The sequence below is a fragment of the Benincasa hispida genome, chromosome 12, assembly GCF_009727055.1.
Source record: "Benincasa hispida cultivar B227 chromosome 12, ASM972705v1, whole genome shotgun sequence".
Classification (NCBI taxonomy): Eukaryota; Viridiplantae; Streptophyta; class Magnoliopsida; order Cucurbitales; family Cucurbitaceae; genus Benincasa; species Benincasa hispida.
The window spans coordinates 39,022,922-39,049,473 of NC_052360.1; the positions used below are offsets into that span (position 1 = coordinate 39,022,922).

General features: G+C 38.1%; 2 protein-coding genes across 4 annotated transcripts; one reads left to right on the forward strand and one right to left on the reverse strand.

Moving 5' to 3' along the window:
• Positions 1-867: 867 nt before the first annotated feature.
• On the forward strand, positions 868-9,204 carry LOC120067328 (tRNA modification GTPase MnmE). Its single transcript, XM_039018893.1, has 10 exons — positions 868-1,116; positions 1,203-1,501; positions 1,622-1,760; positions 2,017-2,138; positions 2,278-2,481; positions 2,576-2,635; positions 4,173-4,311; positions 8,306-8,424; positions 8,571-8,795; positions 8,948-9,204. Exons 1-10 carry the CDS (start codon positions 933-935, stop codon positions 9,140-9,142), a joined length of 1,686 nt encoding a protein of 561 aa, XP_038874821.1. The 5' UTR covers positions 868-932; the 3' UTR covers positions 9,143-9,204.
• Positions 9,205-10,736: 1,532 nt separating this feature from the next.
• Positions 10,737-26,300, reverse strand: LOC120067234 (acetyl-CoA carboxylase 1-like). Of its 3 annotated transcripts, none has more exons than XM_039018761.1 (33): positions 25,962-26,300; positions 25,723-25,738; positions 24,403-24,778; positions 23,720-23,926; positions 23,478-23,639; positions 23,233-23,325; positions 23,043-23,138; positions 22,752-22,925; positions 22,252-22,345; positions 21,975-22,162; positions 21,844-21,894; positions 21,720-21,759; positions 20,484-20,608; positions 20,255-20,371; positions 20,092-20,166; positions 19,942-19,998; positions 19,747-19,851; positions 19,446-19,532; positions 19,164-19,355; positions 18,900-19,088; positions 18,589-18,699; positions 18,410-18,496; positions 18,157-18,333; positions 16,869-16,946; positions 16,656-16,778; positions 16,184-16,453; positions 15,760-16,097; positions 15,092-15,329; positions 14,621-14,964; positions 14,321-14,534; positions 13,556-13,732; positions 11,279-13,432; positions 10,737-11,198 (listed from the first exon to the last, which is right to left on the reverse strand). In XM_039018761.1, the coding sequence occupies exons 1-33, from the start codon at positions 26,038-26,040 to the stop codon at positions 11,142-11,144; spliced, it is 6,891 nt and encodes a 2,296-aa protein (XP_038874689.1). In that variant the 5' UTR covers positions 26,041-26,300; the 3' UTR covers positions 10,737-11,141. The 3 variants fall into 3 exon arrangements, with proteins under 3 accessions (XP_038874689.1, XP_038874688.1, XP_038874687.1); XM_039018760.1 differs by adding an exon at positions 25,458-25,560 and having other exon boundaries at positions 25,700-26,300; XM_039018759.1 differs by lacking the exons at positions 25,723-25,738; positions 25,962-26,300 and adding an exon at positions 25,458-25,668.
• Positions 26,301-26,552: the final 252 nt, after the last annotated feature.

Sequence of the window (26,552 nt, forward strand, 5' to 3'; positions counted from 1 at the left end):
TCAAATTGATGAATTTTATGCCCTTTAATTTTGGTTTTTAGAGCCTAAATTAATGTAATTTGAGAAGTTAATTGATTTATTGATTTGATAGAACCTTTGGAGATTTTGGAGATATTTGATAAAATATTTGATTCATCTTTTTAAAATTTGAAGAAAAAAATTTGAAAGAATTGGGATATTTGAAATTAACGGAGAGTGAAAAGAGGTAGAAAATCAGAGAGAAAAACATCAGTTCGATTTTTCAACGATAACTTCCACAAAATTGTCGATTGCCAAAATTTGAATTGTTGGATCGTGCTGAAATTTAGTTAGTCTGCAGTTGCATTATGTTTTATTTGGATATAAAATTTTAGATTGGAGTTTAAATTAATGCAACCTTTAAAGTTCGGACTTTAAATTGATACAACCATTAGTTTAGGATTTAAATTACTCCCAAAATTTAGAGTATAAATTGATATTTATCCTAAACTTTATATACATTGTTAATTAATGTGAAATATATATATATATATGTATATATAAATAAAAGCAACTATATCTTTTATGGTTTATGTTAAACACTTTATTCAAACTCAATAAAAAAAAATATGTCCAATCAATCTTCAAATTTCACCCTAAAAATTTATGTTTTAACAAAAATTATTTACCTGCATTGCAGGTGTCTTTATCTAATGCTAAAGTGCTAATAAATGTCGACAATTTTATTTTATTATTATTATTTTTTTTGAAAAAAAGTAGAATAAACAAGCCATGGAGACTAATTTTAAGATTTTTTAAAAGTATATAAGCTAAAATTAGATATTCGAAAATATATGGTCTAAATTTGAAAAACCAAAATCGCATTTTATACATAAATTATCCTTTTTTATCTTTCAAAAACCACCCTAAACCCCGGCAATCCTCTTTCTTTGGCCTAGTTTCGAATCAGAGGCATGGCTCTGCTTCCAGGATTCCGCCATTTCATCACCCATTTTTACAGAACAACACCGCCAATGGCTTTTCTCTTAACCCATTTCCATACCCCTATTTCCAGACCATCCTCTCTCTCTTCCATACCCAAACCCTCAAACCCTGTTCTCCCAAAATCCCTGATCAAGTTCCACTCTACTGGGAAAGGTCGTTCCCCCTATCAATTTTTCTTATTTTCACGTCAACTTTACTGGGTTTGTCCATTTTCTCATTCTTGTTTCTTCTTCGTGCAGAGAACACATTCGTTTTGGCTCCAGATGAGCGCTTGGCGGATTCTCATGCCGGGATTGAGCGTGAACAAATTGAGAATTCAAGCACAATTGCAGCCGTCGTGACGTCCATGGGGGGTTCCCCTGCTGCGGTGGGGATTGTCCGTTTATCGGGTCCTCGTGCTGTGGATATCGTTGGGAGTTTATTTTGCCCTGCCGGGAAAAAGAAGGGGAAGAATTTGAGCCTGCATCCATGGAGACCCACCAGCCATGTCGTGGAGTACGGTGTGGTATTGGACAAACAGGGCGATGTAATTGATGAAGTACAGTAATGTTTACTTTGCCTTGCTTGGAAAAATTTCTCAATTCTGCGTTGTTGTTATGGGTTTAGGCTTTTGTTAGTTTGGGATTAATTTGATCTATGGTTGTGCACTTTTGTGAAGGTTCTAACGGTGCCAATGTTGGCCCCAAGATCTTATACTCGTGAAGATGTGATCGAGCTTCAGTGTCACGGGAGTGAAGTATGTCTCCGTCGTGTGCTAAAAGCTTGTTTAGAAGCTGGAGCCCGGCTTGCAGAACCAGGTTTATTTTCTGAACTGGAATTGTTCTCATTATATTCGTGGTCTATTTACAATGCTCCTACTCATTTATCTACATTAACTGAAGTGTTTGCTTGCATCCATGGAATTAAAGCAGTGCTAATCCATGGGGAAAAAAGTGGGGAACATTGGTTCTGGCTAAGAATTTATACTTCACTATCACATTCTTACCAAATCTACACTTGACTACCTAGGGGGAAAGAAACGTTTTTAATTACAATTTAATATGTATATTCTAGGTGAGTTTACTCTTCGTGCCTTCTTAAATGGACGCTTAGACCTTTCGCAAGCAGAAAATGTTGGGAAATTAATTTCAGCCAAATCTACGGCTGCTGCAGATGCTGCATTGGCTGGAATTCAGGTTGGGTTTTTTATTTGACTGATAATGTTGTCTAAACTGGTGTGCCTCATCTAATTTCAGCTACCGAGTTACTGCAACTTAGTATGGAGGTCACCAATGACTTATTGTTTACTGAAGCATATGGTATTTTGATTGGCAGGGTGGCTTCTCTTCCTTAGTCAAATTGCTAAGAACACAATGCATCGAATTACTCACTGAAATTGAGGCCCGTCTAGACTTTGATGATGAGATGCCACCACTGGTTTTGGACATTATAATGGAAAAAGTGCACACCATGTCACAGGAAGTAGAGGCTGCCCTCGAGACAGCCAATTATGACAAGCTTCTTCAATCTGGAATACAAGTAAATTCTAAGAGTCGTCTAATCAATTTTTTACCTTGCACAATAGATGTATCCATTTGTTAATACCATTTGCCATCTCCTTAAAAACTTTCAGATAGCAATTGTTGGCCGCCCTAATGTTGGGAAGTCGAGCCTTCTTAATGCATGGAGCAAAGTAAGTGACTTGACATCCTATCCCCTTCCAACTTGACCTCCTTTAGATAATTTGTTCTATCTGTGACTCTGACTCTTATAATCTTCATGTTAGTATTTTCTTGTTCGTTGTTATTTCCATCGAGTCAATGTCTATCCACTTACTCTTAATGTCACTGCGTGCTTTGTCACTGTAAGAGGGAGAGGATATTCTTGCTTGAATTTCCAGATTTGGTGATATTTGAATTGAAATCTGAGAAATCTTGGCACCGCATTACTACTTTCACACTAGTAATGGTCTTTCAGAAAAGGTGGTGAAACATCTGAATATTCTTCCTTGAATGATATTTAAGGAGAGGTCTCAAGGGCTCTAACCTTCACATGGAAAGGATTGATTTGAATTTTGAAGGACTGTTGGTTGAGGAGAACAGGGAGTTTATGGTAACTCAGCAGAGGAAGGGGCTCTACTTCAACTTTTCTAGGAAGAGAAACATTGTGTTGTGGCTCTTACCTTTTCACGATCAAGTTTGCTGCGAATATAGGGATGATAGTCAAACCTATTGTGCAAAATTCTGGGGTAGTGGAGGGGATCAGGTATGAACACACGAGCTTGTAAAGGAGTTGGTAATCTACCTCTATATTGGATATCAAACTTGCTAATGGCTTTTGCCATTATTCTGTGCAGTGTACCCATGTTGACATGGAGTTAGGAAAAAAATGTAAATGGGGAGTTGCACGACCTTCTCATTATAGTAAGTTAGGAACTTAGGAGAAAATCTATAGGAACTTGTTAAATTTGGGAATCTAGCATCGTATAAGTTCTTACCACGAACATGAGGTTTAGAGGCTAGATCTAAAAGAAGCCTTGCCAAAGACACAGTTTGGAACTTGGAAGAGTAGGCATATGAAATTGAATTTGGTTGTTAGGTTGTTTGTAGAAGTCCATCTTGAGCATCGGAGATTGCTTAGGCCTTGTTGATTGAATACTTGGTATACATTTTTAGCCACTTCTCTGTGCTTCCCTCGAGAATTTCAAAAAGTTTCAATGTTGCTGCGTTGTGGCCATAAGTTTAAGAAGCAAAGACCTTTTCAGAGAAAAAAGGGTTGGTTCTTTGACTTGATGCTATTAAGTCACTTTTATGAGGAAGTGTGGTGAAAGAGAAGTAGAGAATTTTTTAAGGAGCGTAAAGGAAAGGGATCCTCAGGATGTCTTGAATATAACTGCTTTCTATGGCCTTGTCTTGAAGTGGATTATCTAATTCTCTAGCAACCTGCTCATCCGCTATGCTAGATAATAGGAAAGTCTTATACATATAGGAAACATGTAACACTTGGGCTATTGTGAGGTTGATCTCCCTCCATTGTATTTCCATTTGATCTATGAATTGTTTGCGTGGTAGTTCCAGGAAAAAGAAATTGTGAACTTGTTAAAACATGCTAAAAAATTTCTAATCTCATAATAGAAGTTTCTGTTTGATGTTAGGTGGTTTTCTTTAGCTACCTTTTCTTTTACTCTTAATCACATTATTCTGTTGTCACATTTATTTTTTAGCGTGCAGAGTGAGAGGGCAATAGTTACAGAAATTGCTGGAACTACCAGGGATGTTATTGAAGCGAATGTTACAGTTTCTGGTATTCCTGTGACTCTTCTTGATACAGCTGGAATTAGGGAAACGGATGACATTGTAGAAAAGATAGGTATGATCTACGAATTTCTTGATGTTTAATGTCTTAATTCAGCATTTCGAGGGTTCAAAACATTTGGAGTCATGTCACACAGATTTATGATTGTCTCCCATTGCAGGTTACACAAACCATGTTGGTGTAGATTTCCAGTCCCAATTTCTTTTTAATGTCTAACTAACCGTGTGCTATAGGGTATCTACCATCGAAACTGTTGGTGAAAATTTACTTTTTAAATGAAGGAAAAGGAAAAATGGAGAATCCCACATTGGTGAAATCATCAAGGAGATACCTCCTTAATTTACCCTTCCTTTTTCTCGTGAGTTTGGGTCCCAAGGGGTACCCAAGTTTTAGAAGGGGTGAGGAGGTAGGCAAATGTGGGTTTGATAATCCTTCCACACGCACGCGCCGCCGTCTATCCGGTGTGGCGTGGCGAGCGAGCAAGCGTGTGTGTGGAATAATTTTTTATTATTAAAAAGATTTTATTTATTTTTTAAAAATTAAACAAATAAATTATTAACTAATGTTTTTTTTTTCATCCGTTCGGTTAGTCCTCCAAATTTTCCGTGGTTTTTCGGGCTGGCCGTGGTCTTCCGTTTGAATGGTCCACTCTTTGCATACGTTCGCACGTTTCGCCCTTTTTCTGCACTCACATGGTCTATAAATTGCCTTTAGTGCTTCCGTTCGGTTAGTCATCCAAATTTGCCGTGGTCTTCCGGGTTGGCCGTGGTCTTCCGTTTGATTGGTCCACTCTTTGCGTATATTCGCACATTTTCCCTTCTTTGCACACTCTCAAGGCCTATAAATTGCCTTTAGTGCTTCCGTTCGGTTAGTCATCCGAATTTTCCGTGGTCTTCCGGGTTGGCCGTAGTCTTCCATTTGAATGGTCCACTCTTTGTGTACATTCGCACGTTTCCCCTTCTTTGCGCACTCTCAAGGCTTATAAATTGCCTTCAGTGCTTCAGAAAGGAAGTACACAAACAAAACAATTGTATTCTTTCCCTCCCTATTTTACTTCTCCTTTTCTCTTCACGTTTTTCCGAGCATAGTTAGTCTAGAGGGGTGTGAAAATTCCGATTGGCTTCCGAGGTAGTTCTGATCGAGACAGATTTTCTATCTGGGCTGTTTTACCTTGGGACGGCTTGACATCTTCAACGAACTGCTTGCACTTCGGACAGAACCATGAAACATCTTAAAGAGAGCGAATCACCTCAATCCGTGTGTTGTTTTCTCTCGCTTCCCTAAACAACCTTGTAGTTCATCAGATGGATGTAAAGACTACTTAGGTGAGTTTGAAGAAGAGATTTATATAGAACAACCTGAAGGCAGTCAATGGTCAAGAGAACAAGGTATGCAAGTTAGATAAACCTCTTTATGTCTTGAAACAGGCTTCTAAATAATGACATGAAAAATTCAATAATCTAATCACATTTAAAGGATTCAAAGTCAATGAAAGTGACAAATGCATCTACTATAAGTTTGAAAACAATCTATACACTATCATATGTTTGTATGTAGATGATTTGTTAATTTTTGGATCGAACTTGCACGTTATAAATAATCCTTGTTGAGTGCAAACTTTGATATGAAAGACTTAGGAGAAGAAAATTATAATCTTAGGCATAAAAGTAATAGGTCTGAAAAGGGAATTTCTTTGAATCAATCTCATTATATAGAAGAGATTCTAGAGAAATATAATTACTTTGAATGTAAACCAACATGTACTCCTTATGATCCTAGTGTTAAGTTGTTCAAGAACATCGGTGACGGTGTTAATCAATCTGAGTATGCGAGCATCATAGATAGTCTCAGATATGTTGTTGACTGCACTAGGCCTGATATAGCTTATGCTGTAGGATTACTATATAGGTTTACAAGTAGACCCAATATAGAGCATTGGAATGTTGTAGGAAAGGGTTATGAGGTACTTGAAGAAAACTAGAATCTTGGATTACATTATCAAAAGTTTCCCGCTGTCTTGGAGGGGTACAACAATGCTGATTGGAACTCCCTTTCAGATGACTCAAAGGCTACTAGTGGCTATATTTTTAATATAGTAGGTGGAACTGTTTCTAGAACTTCCAAGAAACGGACTATTTTAGCCCAGTCAACGATGGAGTTAGAAATGATAGCACTAGCAACAACTATTAAAGAATCAGGCAGGTTTAGAAATCTGCTATCAGAGATTCCTTTATGGGAAAAACCGGTACCAGCCATCACTCAATCCATTGCGATGGTATTGCAGTAATCGTTAAAGTTCAGAACCGTTTTTACAATGGCAAGAGACGACAAATACGTCGTAAGCACATTACCATTAGAGATTTCCTCACTACTGGTGCAGTTAGAGTGGATCACATACGGACTGATGAAAACTTGACAAATCCTTCGACGAAAGACTGGCCAGAGAGAAGGTTTTCAAAACCTCAGAAAAAATGGAACTCATGCCTATAGAAAAATGAATCACTTGTGAGGAAAACCCAACCTGTAGACTAGAGATCCCAAGAAACAGGTTCAAAGGGTAATAACTGATCAGATCACAAGTGATATGAAGTGAATCATGCCAAAAAACAATATAGAGTTCCTTTCTTATGATCTAGAGTTTCAACATGATATCCTGAAGCGTAAGTTAGTTTTTAATGAGATCTATACTTGATATCAACTAGGGTAGATAGCTATAGGAGTACTCTTGATAGATGCACCTATGTGAATGTGGAAGTGGAGGCCGCTTCCTATGGAATTTTAGGCAAATTCTCTAGAGCGTTCACTAAACTGGGATACACGTGCTAGGCCTTAAAGCATTGGCTTTCGTACTACACCCTAATAATGTTATGTGTGAGATGTTAGAGATAGAGTTCAAAACCAAGAGTTATTCTAGTATATTTTAAATCATCTTCACTATGTAAAGGTTCAAGTCGTAAGACATCTTTGCTTATGCACAGTGTTGTACAGATTGATATTGCTCGATGATAATGTTTTCTTGTGTTTTAAATTTTCAAGTGGGGGATTGTTGGTGAAATTTTACTTTTTAAATGAAGGAAAAGGAAAAATGGAGAATCCCACATTGGTGAAATCATCAAAGAGATACCTCCTTATTTACCCCTACCTTTCCTTGTGGGTTTGGGCCCCAAGGGGTACCCAAGTTTTAGAAAGTGTGAGGTAGGCAAATGTGCGTTTGATGGTTCTACATGCACGCCAACGCCGTTTGTATGGTCGGGCGGGTGCGTGTGTATGGAATACTTTTTTTTTATTATTATTAAAAAGGTTTTATTTATTAATTTTAAATTAAATAAATAAATTATAAACTAATGGTTTTTTTTTTCATCCATCCGGTTAGTCATCGGAATTTGCCATGGTCTTTCGGATTGGTTGTGGTCTTCCATTTGAACGGTCCACTTTTTGCGTACGTTCGCACGTTTCCCCCTCTTTGCACACTCTCAAGGCCTATAAATTGCCTTTAGTGCATCAGAAGGGAAGTACACAAACAAAAAGTTCGTATTCTTTCCTTCATTGCTTTACTTCTCCTTTTCCCTTCACATTTTCTGAGCTCAATCAGGCTATAGGGGTGTGAGAATTCCGATTGGCTTTCGGTACAGTTCCGATCGAGACAAATTTTCTATCTGGGCTGTTTTATCTTGGGGACGATGTGGCATCTTCGACGAATTGCTTGCACATCAGGCAGAACCGCAAAACGTCTTAAAGGGAGCGAGATTTGCAACTCAGCCTTCTTTTTCACGAGTTTCTGTTTTGCAGATTTTCTGCTCACAGTTGCTGATTCGATCGCCTCCGTTCCTGTCGCAGTTCACCGAAACCTCCATTTCCGTCACTGTTCGTCTGATAGCTGATTCATTAGAAACTATAGTGATTGATTTTAATATGATTTTGTATTGGCTTTTGTTATTCCCCGTTTCGGTCCCAAACTCTGGTCAATCTTTAATTTGAAAGAAATTATTTTATGGCATTTTTTATTTTTCTTGAGTTGCAACTTGAACACCCGTTCTGTGTTCTACAGGTGTCGAGAGATCTGAAGCTGCGGCTCTTGGAGCGGATGTCATTATTATGACAATAAGTGCCCTCGACGGATGGACGGCAGAAGATACCATACTTCTCAATAGGATACTTTCAAAAAAGGTCTAGCAAAATTCCACCACCCTTTTCCTCCCATGAATTCTGCTTTATTGAGTTACTGGTCAAAATCGGGGCTCCACCACCTAAAGAATTTAAAAAATGGTGTTTATTTACTATTATTATTTCTTTTAAATGCTTTGAAAATACAGAAATCAGATGGATCATCCACTCCTATACTTCTTGTCATAAACAAGATAGACTGTGCTCCATCTCCAAACATGGATGCAATTAGTATAAATCATGATTCATTCAGTAAACAAGTTTTTACATGCGCTGTTACTGGACAAGGAATAGAGAATCTGGAGATGACAATATCAGAGCTGGTGGGACTCAACAAAACTCTTGCAAGTGGCCGTAGATGGACAGTAAACCAGGTACGTATAACCTATTTCCCCCTTCCCCTAACCAAATAAATCCGGTTCCAGAAAGCTAAAACTTGAAATAACATCATTTCTTATCTTAATGAATAGAAATAGTAATGAGCAATATAGAACTCATGGTTTAGTGTCGTTTTGATTTAATTCAGAGACAATGCGAGCAACTTCTTAGAACAAAGGAGGCACTTACAAGATTGAAATCTTCCATTGAAGACGAGTTGCCTCTTGATTTTTGGACAGTGGATTTGAGAGATGCTGCATTAGCTCTTGGGGAAATTTGTGGTGAGGATATCTCTGAAGAGGTTTTGTCCAATATTTTTGGCAAGTTCTGTATTGGTAAGTAGATAGCATCAATGCATGTAATGTATTGATTATTTTAATCGATTTCATATTATTTGCATTTCTAGCCATGGCTCCACTCAAGTCATTTTCAGGATTCTTCCCATTTTGGTCGCTTTCAACATTTGGAGGTTTTTTCTTTCCGGCCTCCGATCAGAATGGTTGCCAAATTTTCTATAATTATTTAGGATAAATTATAGATGTAGTCCCTTGGAATTTGCATCCAATGTCCCTAATTCAACATTTTTAAAAATTTAAATTCAAAGTGTAGAGTTCCAAGAGACATTTCAATTTTGAAGTTCATGAACTAAAACTTGTAGTTTAACCTATTTTACAATATAGAGCATTATCGTCTTCAACTGTGATTTTGTTTCCGTCAAGTGCAACTGCATTCGTTTGAACTCCATCAAGGCTGTTAAAGGCAAGATTTCATTTATCTTGCTTGCTACTTCATATTTTTATAGAGGCTGAAAAAATTGCAAGGTAACACATCTGCTAACTTTGCTCAAAAAGAGAGTTTCTATCAACTAATTGGCGCAACTCTTCAAGGTGTGATCATTCAACTCAAATCACATGGCCGTAGCTCATTGAAAAACGTTGGGGGCATGTTGAAGCTGCTGGCCTTGAATTAGAAGCTGCTATTATTATTAATGAGCCCCATGACAGTTCTCTTTGGAATAACATTGCTGGAGATGATAGATAAGCCTTTTTCATCTATGTTTGGAACGTTTTGAAGTATATGTTTTTCAATTGCCTCGGAGGGTCAAGTACAGGTAAAAGAAGTGCTTTGTAAAACACGAGGTAAATTGGTGCTAGCCGGCTTTTTCCTCCTTCCCAGATGCTGAAAGCCAAAAAATAAGGCTGCAGGCCATTGGACGGCAATATGGCTATTATAACTAGAAGCAATCTGATGCTTGAGACTACTACATAACTCTTGAGACTTCAGGGATTAAAGTTTTTTTTCCCCCTTTTCGCAACCAATGTGTTTCAACATCAGAAGAAAGCTTACAAAGGAGGAAACGAAGGAGCTAGAGAAGAAAAGGAGAGCAAAGGAAAAGGAAAAACTGAGAAAGGAAGAAGAGAGAAGAGAAAAGGAAAAGGAAAATCGAAGGAAGGAAGAAGATAGGAGAGCAAAGGAAAAGGAAAAACCGAGAAAGGATGAAGAGAGAAGAGAAAAGGAAAAGGAAAATCGAAGGAAGGAAGAAGATAGGAGAGCAAAGGAAAAGGAAAGACAGAAAGAGGAAAAAGAGAGGAAAGCAGAGAAGAGGGAAAAGGAAAAACTGAAAAACAAAAAGAAGAAAAGGAAACAACAGAAAACATTGAAGGTAGAGAAACAGAACAAGTAAAAAGGAAATAAGTTACGAATTTTTGCAAATGAAAAGCATTTGGTTCTGGATGTTATTATTGTATTAAACAAGAACATGAGCAGTGTTCCTACTGAAGAAACAAAAACCATATCATGTTCACCATAACTCTTTGATTTTAAATTGTCTAGCAATCTGCTTCTACCTGAAAACATACTTTGTATGCCAATAATGAAAAACACGCATTTCAATAACTACGAAATAGGCAATAAACTTACCATTCATACATGTAGAATTTCGTGGAAAACCATTCTTGATGGCCAAAATGGTTCAATTAAGCCTCATGACCTCGTATTTTCATTAACTATAATTTTGCAAAGTTACAATGATACAGTAAGGCTAAGGCAGATGAGACCCTACCAACACCAGTTGTCTTAATTTACATACAAAATTTATTTCCTACAAACTAGAGGCATGAGCAAAATCTTATTCTCTCAAAGTAATAAAATGCTTCCTAAAACTAATAAGACTAAACAGACATATAAGGTGAGCAGCTTCATTTGTCCAACAAACTAATTGGTGACTTTTATATGCAACCAAGTAATTGTTGGATTCAAGAATGTCTCAGATTATCATAAGAAATTATCAAGTTAATCACATTTGCAGATCTGAGACCACAATCAATAACTTACCTATAGAATTATTCAAGCACATTACGAAGCTTATCAATCAATTGTACTCGGCTGGATTGATCCACCTGCATTGTTTTTACACAATCAGTTTTCTGCATTAAGTAACATGGTAAAGTACAAAATTTTGTCATTGACTGGTTAATACCTTGCTTAGAAGAGCAGCAAGACCTTGAGGTAAAGCTTGCAAATCCGAATGTGAACTACCCAAATTGGTTAACTGAAGCAATACTTTCTGGACTCGCAATTCCTTGAGTTTGTCCTCATAATTCATGGGATCTTCTTTCCAGCTAAAGAAAGTGGCATCATCCATCCATGCGTCTTCTCCATCTATCCCAATGGCAAAATTTGAAAACCAGTCCTTAATCAAGTCCAGTGCAGCTCCATGTGAAAGCTGCTCCCCAGCAGCTTCTCTTACTGTCTTGATCAATGATTCTTCTGAAATCCGACGTCGCAGTCTCTTATAGAAGAAAGATCTAGAATCACTCCAGTTGATAACTTTTTTGATGACCCCTTTTGCAGCCATTCGCAAGGAGGTATCATGTAGTTCTGCAAATCGGGTGGCTATCTGAACATAAACAGGCAAAAGCTCTTTTTCACGAGCTTTAATCTGCTGCTGTAGAGATTCGGTGAGATTGTGGATTCCGTTTCCTTTTGCTTCTTGAAGTTTTGCCTTCAGGCTGATCAGCTGTTGATCAAGTCTACCCATGCATTCAAGCAATTCCTTCGTCCTAAATTTAATCTCAATCATTCCTTCAGGCTCAAGTACATTACCTCTAGCTGTTGTTTCAGCATACATCTCAATATGTTGTGAATTGATCCGACTATCCACAACAACCCATGCCCCACCTCGTAATTCACCCATCATTGGAATGTATACAAAAACAGGTTGCTTATATGTTCTCAGATTCTCCACAATAGTTGAGCCTGCCTGCAGAATTCCCTCAAAAAGATCTCTTTGGCCTCCAGAAAAGCCTCTCCAGTTGGCAAGAATGAAAAGTGGCAGCTCTTCCCTATTGAAATCCAACAATGCCTGGGCCGTCTTTGATGCAGAATCAGGAAACCATACTTGACCAGCCTGAGGAACAACCCTCTCATGGGAATCCAGCTGGCCAGGATCAGCAGGGATGACTTGCATCACCGTTTGTGTTTCTACCGCAATAATTCCAACAGGGATTCCTCCAAGTTTTGCCCTTCCAGTTACAACCGTCCTTGCCCAGCCCTCCAGTGTTTCAATGAAGCTATCCTTGTCAAAAATTCCGCCCATCCACTTTCCACTATTATCCAAAGCACCACAAATTGCTGCACGAGGATCACACGAGTTTTCAGGGGAGTACTCGACTTCCCTATCTGGAGGATCCAAAGGTCTCGAAATTGGAAGTTCACCGCCCATGTGAGATGGTACATAACCAAGCCACTTTAGAATAGAAGATATCCCTTCAAGGTCATCTGAAACTGTTAGATGAACAACCCCATTGGTTGCCATGATTTTGGGTCCACCGAGTTGCATGTGAGAACTATAAACTTCACGACCAAGAAGTTTGTTTAGTGTAGAGAAACCAGTGAGAATTATAGGCTGATCAAGCCTTTGTATGCACCGCATGCCAAGGCGAGCAAGATAAGCACCAATTCCAACGGTCCTTCCAGTCACATATGTTAAAGTAAAAGTTTCATTATACGCCCTTGAATATGCACCAGCAATAGCTCCACTGCCAGTTAGGTTTTCTACACCCAAGCCATCCTCCTTTCCAACAATGGTATCAATAACCCATCTGGCTTCTCCATTAGGCATATGTACTTCATGTGCAATGACAGAGGATTTAATACGAGCATAATCTTCAGGGGTCAAGTAAACATACTGGAAACCACGCTCAGGACTAGATTCCTCAGACCAACCTACTCTAAAGCAGGATTTGACTTCATCAGCGACCCCAATTCGGGCACCAGAGTTTGCTGCCAAATAAATTAAAGGCAGTTTCCTAGCACAAGCCAAATCAGTGACAGCGAGAAAGAATGCATCCTCTCGAGGGCCAAAAGACCCAGCCCTGAAGGTTACATCATTCGCTACAACCAATATTTTTCTTCCAGAGGGAAACTCTGGCGTTGACATTTCCATTAACCAGGCTATCATACCAATATCATTCTTCCCAGGTTGTCGCTGCACAGGGACAAGGGGAGTGCCCCAGGAACCTTTCTGGTCAGAAAAACCGAGTTCGGTAACTTTGAGAAGAACTTTTTCCTTGGGTTTACCAATATTGGGGCACTGAGATTCCCATGACTTTTCCAAGGCCGTCTCAAATGCCTGCAAAAACAGTTATGTTTTAGTTTCTCAGTATTTGGTCTGTGCGACTCAAGGGCACACAATTACTTGGAAGACAAAAGAAACGAACTAGTAGTTTGTAGTATAGCAAGACATGTTGCTCACCAACGGAAAGTCATAACAGTAAGTGGTGTTACTCCTTCTGGCAGAAAGACGCTTCAAATCAAGAACTCCCAGTGGCTGGTGTTGTGCACTCACAGGCACGCCATGAAGAGGGGCCTGCTTTGTGACTGAATGATAGAGTACTCTGTGTTGATTTGTATCCTCAATTTCACGATATATCTGGATATCAAAATATATTGTGATTATCATTAAAGTGTTTTAATGTCAGCTATGTAATTTCACTTACTGACGGTATAGTCTACTTGAACATTATTCAAATAACATCTATCCTATTGTTTTATGCTTACGTCATACTGCTTGGCCAAAAAAATATCCATATGTACATAATTGTGTAAAAGGAACCATTCAACCTGTCAGATGTACTATTTATATTTTATTTTATCACCAAGCATGATTCATTGTTTACCTTGCTACCTAAGACTTGTACACGAACATAAACAATAAATTAATAAACTTTAAAAAGTAACCATCGTCTTAAGTATAAAAGACAACCTCAATGAACAATGCAACTCCAGCTAACCCTAGATAACATTATCAACTGGACTCAAATAATTATCCCCAAATTTTCCTGGATACGGTACTGGTATATCCTCTTATCATTTACCAAAAAAGTGACAAGTTAATAATAATATTAAGAAAGGAACCCATGGTTTATATCAATGAAAATCCTACTTGCTAGTTTACTGTTGCATGCAAACATATTTATCTATCGTTTGGAAGAGTAAAAAAGGACGCTTGAACCCTTACATGTACAGTGCAGGTATGACCCGTCACATTTGTTACCACTACCCTCCAAGCACCATTTGCCTGTCCAGAAGAATCTAGCCAAAGTTTTACTTCCCATTCACAAACGCCTAATTTATGCATTCTTACACCAACAAATGACTGGATTTCACGAGCAAGTTCTGCCAATATGGTCTCCACTGCAGCCTCTTTTTCTTCAGTATCGAAGATAGCTCTTCTGGAAATTAATCCAAGCACAAACTCCTTTAAGAATGCTATTGTTTATAAAGAAAAATATAGTAACCGGAGAAAGAGGACACTTACTTGTGATAGGGAACAAGATCACCTATTTGTTGTTCTCTTAAGATGTAGAGATACATATGAGCATGATCCGGTTTGATAGCACTATTGTGTGAATTGAGTTCCAGCTCTTCCATTGCAGTCATCAAGGACCTCAAGATGCTCCTTGAAGTAAAAGAGAGAGGCTTGCGGGTTTCTACATCCAAGGCAGGATATGCTACTAAGCCTTCATTAGAGACTGGCTGCCTAACAAGTGTTCTCAGAAACATCCTCTGAATCACTCCTGGCTTGTCTTGAACAGTGTACAGGTGCCATTGACGATCCCGAGAAGGGGTATACCGGATATTTCCATACCCTTTGAGTTTATCCTGGAAGAGCAGATAATATGCAGGTGGGTGAGAAAGAGATCACCAAATTACACCATGGTCCGGTCACTCTGGTGCAAGACAATCATGGCATTGAATGGTAAATGATAAAGATGCGTTCATGACTGACCAATTCAAGGTAAATGGATAAAGGAGGTTCCAGATGACGCAATAAAGGCTCTTCTTCGTAATGCTGCTTTTCCGCTGACCAGTGGAATGAGTGCCTCATAGGGGCTCGTCCTTCATCTCTCTGAATGATGCAGCTAATTACAGCTACACCTGCAGAGTGTAGACTAGATCCAATTTCTTGCTCCTTAAGTATTTTAGCCAGTTTGTTTATTCTTTCTTGAGCTTGATCTTCATCACCACTGTTTATTATCAAGGCAAGCATATAAAAAGAAGAGCAATAAAGAAATCCTAAGATAAGTTTATAATCCATTTAAGCTATCTACCTAGCACATAGTTTGCTCGGAATGCATTAGTCTCCTTTTATTACAGCAATGAAAAGTTTTGTTTCTTGTTAAGAAAACATAGTTTGCTGAGAAATATAGAACCATTGAAGACCAATACATTTCTGTGTTATAGTAAAAATGCATATGCATGCACAAACAAAGAAAAATACAACATAAGAAATGACATATAATATGTAATTGAGTTAGAATCCAAACAAGCCAGGCATACAAAATCCTAAATTCATTGAAAGATGCTAAGCTTAGATGATCGATAAATTTTTATCTCCACAAGAAGGGCTCATCCAAAGATTGGAATTCAGTGCAGAGTAATAGGTAAAGCCGTTACCTATCCTGAAGTAAGCTCATCTGGTTATTGATGCCCACTAATGCAATGTGTATCATATTACCAAAGTTTGTTGGCTCAAGAAACTTGTCTCTGGTTGCCTCATTAACGTTGTGAGTCGTTTCCTTCAGTGCAGCACTAAGAGTCGTGGGTAATAACTGTAGAGACTTTAGAATGATCATGGCTCCCCATTTCCTCTCACTGTGTTTCTCAACTGACTGGGAGTACTCCTTATCTTCAATACCATTTTTCCTCTCAATATGCTCTTCTAGAAACTCCCACGACCCTATAAGACCAGATCTATGCCACTGCATCCGCACACTCCCCTTAACAAGATAGGGCTGGATAAGGAACATATTGACATAGTTAGACATGCAAGAGTCGACTCCACCTGGAGTGGGTATGTTTACAGAAGTTTTATAAGTACCTGGTATAGCCTGCGAACATAAGTCTCCACCACTCGCCTTTGAAGGGTATGATCACTGTGATCAAAGAGACCTACAAGAGCATCCTCAACGGCCAAAGGAACACTTACAAGAGCCTCCATTCGTTCATCAATGGCACTTTTCCTCTTTGGGGTGTCCATATTTTCTCCATCCTCAGTAAACATCTCTAATTCAGAAAGGCTTCTAGCAATATTAGAACGGAGTTCACTCAGCTTAGTTTGTTCCAATAGCTGACTTGCCTTCAGCGCCAGCTGTGTTAAGCATTTTAAACATGTGCTTAGAAAAGAGTGGGGACTAAAATGTAATGTAAGCCGACAGGTACAACGGCATAATGATTTTTGTGGTATGAAGTCAGAAGGATACCCCCGATATCAGACAGATCGAAACCCCACCCTATGAAGATTTTGGACATAATTAACTAATTAACTCAACAGTACGGAAACCTCCACTAACCTCAGAATAATTGGTATGGTTAAGTGCAGAGAATCGTATTAATTTATCACGGTAAGCTGCAGGGTTAGGATAGACAAGTTGTTCCATGAGCTGCAATATAAGCTTATTTTTGCTCCTGATGCCCTGTAAGCCAAAAAGTGAGCACAAAATTGATATTCACATGCAAAATATCAACATCAAATAGGCCGGAAAAGGCAAGATAGAAATTAGTACCTGATGAGAAAGGACAATGTCAACGACCTTCAGCAAATCTTTCTTATATTGAAGTCGAAGTCTTTCGATCACATCTGCCTGTAAGGAAAAGATAAAACTTCGTGTCAGGAAATAGTAATTTCATGTTGATAACTGTAAAACCACTCCACCAAACGCACACAAGAACGTAACTTTGCTTTCTATAAGAAATAAATCTTCATTAAAAGAATGGCATATACAATGGCCAATGGGGTAAGGACAACCACTGGATGCACCATGGGAATTACAAGAAGAAATATCCAATTGTCACAAATCGTAAAAAAACCATAACTACAAAAGAAATATAAGAAAACAAAAAAGACAAAATCTTAAGCAGAGAACTTGAGGAAATAAAAAGTCCCCCAAATCTTTCTAATTGATCTACCAATTTTGGAATATTTTTCAATTCCTTGCTTGATGAAACATTAGAATTTAGCATACCACTACACTTGAAGATTCTCACAATGTTACTACTTAGTATTTGTAAGTACCTACCTATAGACTAAACTCAGTATTTGTTAAGCACCTACCTACAGACTAAACTCAACATACTATCAACTTTGAGAATTTAGAAAAAATGAAGAAGATAGCAAAAACAAAAAAGTAAATATTTTTTTAACTTGGAATATATTGAAACAAGATTTTCAACTTCCTAAACCCAGTATGAAACAATTTAGTAATGCAACACCCTTCTCAAAGTAAGCAAAGTTGTGAATGGTTCGATTAGTAGATTAGATCACAGACATGAAAAGATTCAACAAACACTCAATCCCACATTGGAAAACCAAGGGACCTCGCATTCAAGATAAATGGGCTACTCCTCACATGACCAATTGGTTTTGAGATGGAACTCCATAATATCAAATATGGTATCATAAGCCATAAAACCCAAACGGGCATTTGGTCCATAAAAAAGAAATTGTGATCCGATCAAGAATGGTGAACTCAAAAGAGACACTTTCTTGAGGGGGCATGTTGAGAATCTCATATTGGAAAAACCAAGGGACCTCACACCCAAGATAAATGAATTACTCCTCACATTACCAATTGGTTTTGAGATGGATCTATGCCTTCCGAATGAAGAGGCATACTTGAGCATAAATCCTACAATCCATCTGGATAAATAAGTACGATAGCCATATCAAAAACAGAGAGGCCTCCACTTGAGAACAGTCCTAATTTATACTGCAAGTATCAACATCTAGCTCCATGGGAGCACATGATTATTTTCTACTATAGAATCATTGATCAAATTGGGAAAACACATCACCTGAATGTTGTCGCTGAACAGTTCTTCAACTGACAAATACTCTTCAAAAAGGGACTGAACAATAACACGAGCATGACTCTCTCTTCCTCCATCATAAGACTTCACAAGACTCACCAGCGGTTCAAGAAGCCTTTCTTGAGCTCCCTTTTCTTTCTCTGGACAGGAGGATAAATGAGCCTGCCAGAAGAAGAGTTTACCTTTTGTGAAAGCCAATTCAACAAGAACTTGAAAGGAATTTGGTGGAGGAACTTACTTCAAGAATAGAACGTAATAATTTGGCAGGGAAATCGATATTCTGGGAACTCGAAATCCCTTCAAACTCCCTGTACTTCAACTCCAGCTAATGAAACGAAATGAATGAAGATTCAGATTGTTGTAAAATTAGTAGTTGAGGATAAAAGCGGAAGAAGGATTCAGATGACAATCAAGCACCTCAAATTTGAGTTCTTTGGGAAGACGTGTTGCAAGAACTGACATACATTCTTGCCATTGTAGGAATGGTAATTCAGGACTATCGAGACAATTGAGCAAGTTTTGCACCACCTGAGAGAGGAGAGAATTTTCTCTAGTTTTTTATTACTATGAGAAGACTTGAAATGTGTATTCATATATACAGGTATACGTATGCATGTGGTGCAGATATGTGGATATGAAAATATGCATAAGTGAATGCATAAATATGGAATGAGTGTATATAAAGAGAGGGATCTGATGATAGCAGAAATAGACAGGAGATGATTCACCTCCTCAATGTTATGCTCATATCCTGCCAAAATCATCCGAGCTGCATTTAAGTTTGCAGCACACCTTTGATGAACTTTACCAGAAACTGCAGTTGGGGGACCCAAGATGGGGAAACTCCCATGGAACGGCTCTGCTTTCCTTACAGCTGATGGATCATCTAGATCTAGCTTTGCTATGAGTTCACCAGCCTAAAACGACAAAAGATTCCATAAATTCACCATACCTAGAGTACCCAGATTCCATCATTGAATTCTGCCACTAACCTGCATTGCTTGACCTTCAGACATCTCAAAATGGATAACTCCAGAAGCAGGTGAAAGAAGAGGCATGCACATCTTCATGACCTCAACTTCAGCATATGGTGCATCAGCATCAATATGACTGTCATCTGAAACCAGATACCTCAGCAGTTTGCATGGTGTCTCTGCAACTAATTTAGATGGATCATGGTCATTCTGATTAACAAAGAGCACAAAACGTCAGAAGCCAATACTGGAGAGTGTTCAGGAATGGGATGGGGTCTAATTAGGGATAGCTGAACAAACCTGAAGCAAGCATGTTCTCCCATCAATAAGAAGACGAGTCCCAGCCGCTTCTTCTTCAGCATATATAACATGACTATTTCCGTCTAACTGTTCAAAATTCAAACTACGCATTCAAATTGCTTGACCATTCAAAGTCAACGAACATGCTCAATCTTGAAAGTAATTTCTTATTACGAGGGCTTCCTCTAGTTTTCACATGTTTCATCCAGAAAAGGGGGAAAAAAAAAAGAAAAGAAAAGTGGACTATGGGCTTCAGTAGTGCATAATATTCCTAAATATAACCTTCAAGACAAGTACTTGCCTGCATCAATAAGCCTCCATCACGTAAGGTATGAATTTCTGCTTCAATCTCCGACCCATTCATTCTCAGCCGATAACTTCCAGGTCCTCCCCTTACCATGTCAATCTACAATGAATACCCGACAAATGCAGTGATGTCAATAAGCTACATAATCGCTACCTGCCAAGCATTGGTATCAAATGATAGAAGCATTACCGTGTATTTGCTTCCTTCAATATTTAGTGATACTTGAGAGTGGACAAGAGATATGTGCTGCCATTAAATTTGTTAGCACATAATGTAGGAAGGATAATGCATCGAAGCAACAAAAATCAGGTACCTAAATATAATCTCTCAGTACAATACCTTGGGAGGGATTTGCCCTTTCTCAAGATAGCCAATATAGTCAGAAACCATGGCTGCACTGCTGGCAGATGCTTTCTGAGTTGAACAAAGAAAACTCGTTACCAATTTATTTAACTATACATACGTTTAGAAATTGAAATTACTATCAAATGTGAGTGCTTACAAATAGAGCCCCTCCGACAACAGAAATGTACCAAGGTGGCCTCTCTGCTCTAACTCGCATAGCAATTCTACTGTCCAACCAGCCTGTATGAATTTTGTTTTCTCTGTAATCGAGAGCCTGTAGACTATTATTCTTAAGTTGCATTTCCACCAAAATTGAATAAAGAAAATGATATACTTCACACTGGCAGAAAAGAATGGAATTTAATATTATATCATTTTAGCATTACATTTAAAAGATCTACTGTGTAATCAACATTCGTTCGAATTTCTCCACGAATTTGTATTTCCTTCAGCCCAAGAACCATATTCGCAATTGCTAAAGCTCGGGATTCTCCAAATGCAAAAACATGACCTAGAGGAAATCACGATATTAGCAAGTCATACAAATTACCAAATAAAAATAATTGTCTTAGGTTTTATGATCAAAATATCGTCCATATTCCTATTTCTTTTTAATAAGAAACTGAGATTTTGTAACGAATGACGAATGTACAAAAACAAGTTTCAATTCTATTTAATCAAAGAAGGTAATTACAAAAAAAAAGGGCCAACTGAAAAACAAATAAGCAAAACATGGAAGGACTCGTAAAAAAAAAAAAAGCTGAAAGTAATAGACCGAACTTCACCTAATCTCTCTGATCCTCTCAGTAAACTGTTCTATTCATTTCAATCCAAATAAACTAAAGTATTGCCCTACCCCAATTGCATTATACAAACAGCAGGTATGCCTTTAAGGTAGGGGCAGGCTGCAAAGAAAGGTATAGAAACTTCAACGCACAGGTATGGAAGGATGAAGCTCCTTCCAAAGTTCTGAAAAGAATGAATATGCTAGCCAAAAGGGTATTCTTGGAACAATGAGTCACATTTTTACTGTGTTTTTCACGGAGAACTCAGAAGTCACCAATTAGGTTGAAGAGTATAATTTGAATCTCAAGATTGGTTGTGTCATTTGTGTTGAGACCACCATCAAAACCGAAACAAAATATAAAACCTTAATTTTTTAGAGAAATGTCCTTTTTCCAAACAGGAAGATCTCTATGACACTGTCTTCTTGAAGTACACTTTAGAAGGCTCTTTTGCAGGAGAAAATTTTGAAGCATCCTGGTCCTAATCCTCCTATCTAGCAGAGGACATGAATGAAAACCTTGAAGAGTTGCTTGATAATTTGAGGAACTCATTGAAATTTAAAATAATTTCTTCAAAATTCGGTTATCAATGCTGAAGGGGCATTCCTACCTTCAGTGTACTAACCATCCCTCTTCTAAGAAATATTTTATTGACCATTACACGTAAAAGCAATTTCTGCTTCACAATAAAACATAGAAATTTAAATATATTAATGTGTCTACAAGTGTTCCCCAAAACTCAAACTGAAGGACTAGGTGCTTAAAGTATCTATCAACTAATGCTTACCAAACTTTCCCTTCTCCCCCCACCCAAAAAAAAAAAGAACTAATGCTTACCAAACTGAGAATCTGAAAATTCATGAATCCCTCCTCCAGACTGCAAAGTATACAGCAAATGTAATTCAGCATGCATGTTAGATAAATCATAGGACGAACATACATCTATGAGAAAAAGGCCTACCTTGACGGAGAAGTATGCCCACACATTTGGCTTGCTTTTGAAATTTAACTCCTGCATAGTGTTGGAAACATTTTAACATCTTTCATCTTACTAAAAATAAAAAATAAAAAATCATAAGAAACTCGACCAACCTGTACTTTTCCACTTGTAGGTTTAAACCCATCATCAGGGTCCTCACTTGTAACTCGGACAGCTACACAATGTCCTTTTGGTCTAGTGGATTCGGCCTGATCAAAATCAAATGGAGTTGCAGCAACAGAAGTTTTCCGCCAAGCATCATATCCGCCACCATGCTCTACTCCATAAAAGCGTCTGATTTCTGATTTCAAAAATTATATATGATTTTGTGATATATATAATTTCAAGTGACAAATATCACAAAATGAATTCCATAGATTTAAATCGTACCAGGAATTTGCCACAGAGGAATTCCCATCCCCACAGAAACTTGGGCAGCTGGAAGGTTTATTTCAGCTATCCACTCAGTCACTGGGTGCTCGACCTGTTTAAAATAAATAGATAGACGAAATCATCACCCCTCATGAATTTTTTGTGATAAAAAAACATATGTGGATATACTCAACAGAAACAGCTATTCATGAATGCATGTCTCAGAGTAAGCATAAACACAGCTAGGACTAATTGAGGTTATAATATGCCACAAGACATCGTTTTCCATGATGCTATTTCTATTCAAATAGCTCAGTAAACAAAAAACAACAACCGCACTTACTCAGCAAACAAATATCTTCCCTTGGCAAGATTTAAATTTACATTTTCACCAGATTCCATCATGTCTCACAGGCCACATTCAACAGGATCAATCTCAGGCTTGGAAAGGAGTTATTGATGAATTAAGTGGTCACTAATATGGGCATGTCAAGCTACAAATTTAAGGTCATCAATACCTGTAACCGAGGATTGAGCTCTAAGAAATAGTACTCTCCAGTTTCCATACTGTATAGATACTCAACAGTTGCTGCTCCAACGTAGTTTACACATTTAGCCAGTCTTCTAGCTGCCTGTTCTAGCTTTTTAACTGTCTCCAATGGTGCAACCGTAATTGGACCCTCCTCAATAATCTGTTAGGCAGAGGACAGAAAGTTAAATAATAGTCTCATAGTGTGAACAATTTAGAAAAACTTACAAAAGCATTGATTTCCAAGAAATGGAGACTGGACAAAACAATATGAACTAACCTTTTGGTGGCGTCTCTGAACACTGCAATCACGACTGTGCAACGCAGCAACATTTCCATATTGATCACATAACAACTGTACTTCAAGGTGCCGGCTCTAATCAGACAAAAGTAAATGAAAAGTCAGAATAAAATATCCCCTACAGAATCAATGAAGATTGTGATGAAGTGCACTTGATATCTTATCTGACCTGTGCTGCAACCTTCATTATAAATATGGGTGATCCTGGAACCTCACCTTGCACTTGTTTGAACAATGCTCTCACTTCATCATCATTATGAACCTGAAGGTTGAGATTAATAGAACGATTTAAAAGAAAAATGGTCATTGTGTTTTTTCGTCTCAAATTCATCAATGGGAGTTCAGCTCCCAAGGTTATTTTCATTGTTCCTAAGCTACCTATATAGTAAGCATCCATAACGCTGCTGTTCTAACCTTTCTTATGCCTTTACCGCCTCCACCCCATGATGCCTTAATCATGGCAGGGTAACCTACAACTTGACAACTGGCAATAGCCTCTTCTGTTGTGTAAACACAAGCTTCCCTGTACACATCATCTGGGATGGTAACTAAGCAGCTATCAGGTGGAATTTTCACCTAAACACCAAATAAAGAATATATTGAATGTGGATCATCGAGTGCATGATATGTTCAGAGAGAAAATGATATGAACTTACGTGAGAACCACTCCATGGAAGGGTGGGTACTTCTGCTGCCTGTGCAATTAATGATGAACCAATTTTATCACCCAATGCCGCCATAGATATTGATGGAGGCCCAAGAAATATGATTCCTTTTGCACTCAGTGCATCTGGTAGCTCTGGATTCTCAGATGCATGGCCCCATCCAGGCCAAACTGCATCAACATGAGTTATCTCTGCCATCTACATAGTGGATCAATTTACTATGATAAACGGTTTTATATCAGGAAAAAAAGAAAACCCTCGAAAAGTAAAAACATGTGATGACCAAGAAGCTACCAAGTTTCTAATGAGTGTGAGAGCATCTTCATCAACAAATACAATCCAGGTTTTACAGGACTCGAAACATACAGTTTCCACAACAATTCATACAGGCCACGTCAGTAGTGAAATTGATGTTTGAAATTCCTAAAATACACACTGGCTGTTTTAAGAGTGTAGCGAAATTGAACTGAGATATATACCCATAACCTTCTATGAGGATTTGCTTGTACGACTTACTTTGATCAAAAGAAAGAGTTCTCTTTTTCTTTTTTTCTTTTTTTTTTTTTTTCTCCTTTCTTTTGTTCTTCTTTCACATAAGAAACAATCCCAATTATGAAATGTGGCCAACAATGGTACTAGAACATAATGCAAATTTGATTGGAAAGATGAAGTACCTCAACAATAAGCTGCACGTTAGCATAGTTATTGTTGTTGGTTCCACCAGGAACCTCCACAAACTGATCTGCAATTCTGATATGCTCTGCATTGATTCGCATATCCTCTGGTGTAGCCATGGCCACCAGCAAGATTGCCTTTTCAGTGCCAAATGTTTCATAAGCCCATGTTCTAATACTACGTATGAATTTAACAGCAGCCATTCCATTGTTCGCAATTAAAATACTATGGATTGGCTTCTTCCCACCAAGAGATTGACAGAACTCATCAACTTCAGGTACTGCAGTTGCATTTCTGATGGGTATTGCCCCATTCAAGTATCCATTCCCACGCCCAAAATTGATCACATTTGATTTCCTCAGGGCTTCTGACATGCTGCAGCGATATAAACTAGACAGTCAGCTGAAATGCTGACTAAATAACGTAACAGAGCCTCCAAGTTATAACAGAGCTATCCACCAAGTTTTGGAAAAAAAAATGAGAAAAGTTTCAAGCAAAACTATCAAATTATTTATCATGCAGCTTTTAGGGAAAGCCTTCTTAAATGGGCTTTTCCTTTTTTCTGTGCCAAGTGCAGCATACTGTATATCATTATTTTAACATCGCCGGACCTAGCGAAAGAATCTGACCACATAAAGATTGCGTAGACACGACATGGATTTTACAGGTGCATGGCATCTAAAACTTTTCCTCTGCCATCAGCTTTGATAGAGGATTCCCTCCCATCGTGAAGTCCAAAGTAACCCATAAATCGCCAGTTATATAAATCATAGACAGAAAATTACACTCTAGCCAAAACTAAAAGAAGCAGATAAATAATTTTTCAGAAAGCACAAAAACAGAAGGAAGAAAAAGGGAAAATAGATTCCCATATCCAAATTAACAATTTCCCACTTGGAGAAAGTAAGCTACTGAGGACTGATCCGACACATACCTAATAGTTTCCCCTCTTCCCAAAAATGTCATGCACCAAAATTGAGCATAGAATAACAAAAACGAAACAACCCATTAAGTAGAACTAAAAAAAGAAGGAAAACAAAAGGAAGCCACAAACCTTGGTGCAGAAAGAGAAACCAAAATCTTGGAGAAGAGTAGATCAGAATACTTCAGTTCACGGAATGGTTGCTACAAACCATTAATTCATCATGAATCAAAGACTGCCGAAATGCAAAAGAAAAATTTGAAAAAAAACATCAAATGGGTATTAGTGATCGGTGTGAATCATGCACAAACTTGAAGCTTAAAAGAACTGGCAGAGGAGGTAGGTTGGAGTTTGGGTTTAGTGGGGTCACTCACTCCTTTACTCCTTTAATGGAAACCTGCACGTGGTATCCCCTCATTCCAAGTTCCAACCCCTTTTCTCTCTTTTCTGTCTCCTTCTTTATCCCTCTTTTTGCTTCCGCTAGTTTTCACAGTTCACAGTTACCCACATTAAACAAGAACATGTGTTAAATCCCAAAAATCTTATCGCATTCCAGTAATTCCTCCCCAAGAATTGAGACCCAAACCGTTAAAAAGGAGAAAGAACCATATACAGCTTGAGGGTCGGTCGCATCACTGTCAGAGGAGGTGGCGTATTGAGTGTGGGGAAGGTGGTGTTGGCGACCAAACTCGCGGTTCAGCGAAATTGAAGCCATGAAACTTTATTAGTTTCACATTTCTTCCACATTTTGACCAAGTTGATGCGTGAGAGAGAGAGAGAGTCTGAGTGTGTTTGTTTGTGGGTGGATCCATTAATATCATTTATTGCAAGAAATTCATGTTTAGGTGATGGGTTGGCCAAAGAGGCAAAAAAGAATTAAATTTCTTGGAGATTGGGTTGGGTAATGGTTGGGGATTAGGTTCATCCACGCCTCTCTCGCTGCAAATTTTCAAATCTCCGCCTTTCGTTTGCCCTAAAACTTCAAATCCAAATCCCCTTTTGATGAACGATCCAACAAATAACCGCTGTTCCTTTGCATTTGTTTTTAAACGTATTGTACAACCATTTGCCGCTGACACCTCAATTATTTCCGCCTCTTTCTTTATGTTTGTAATACATTCTTGAAAATCAAGCCACCTTTTTGTTTTCATTTAAAGTAGTTTTAGTCGTTAACCTTTACCTAAAAGTCAAGTTTTAGTTCATATTTAATCCTAGTGTTGGAATAAT

Bases quoted from the DNA above. Each gene is read 5' to 3' on its own strand.
- LOC120067328 (XM_039018893.1), top strand. From the start codon at position 933: ATGGCTCTGCTTCCAGGATTCCGCCATTTCATCACCCATTTTTACAGA. The intron at 4,312-8,305 runs GTATGATCTACG...TGTGTTCTACAG, and splicing joins TGACATTGTAGAAAAGATAG to GTGTCGAGAGATCTGAAGCT. The intron at 8,425-8,570 runs GTCTAGCAAAAT...TTGAAAATACAG, and splicing joins ATAGGATACTTTCAAAAAAG to AAATCAGATGGATCATCCAC.
- LOC120067234 (XM_039018761.1), bottom strand. From the start codon at position 26,040: ATGGCTTCAATTTCGCTGAACCGCGAGTTTGGTCGCCAACACCACCTT. The intron at 23,927-24,402 runs GTACTTCATCTT...TCCACTATGTAG, and splicing joins ACGTGCAGCTTATTGTTGAG to ATGGCAGAGATAACTCATGT. The intron at 23,640-23,719 runs GTAAGTTCATAT...TTTGGTGTTTAG, and splicing joins TTCCATGGAGTGGTTCTCAC to GTGAAAATTCCACCTGATAG.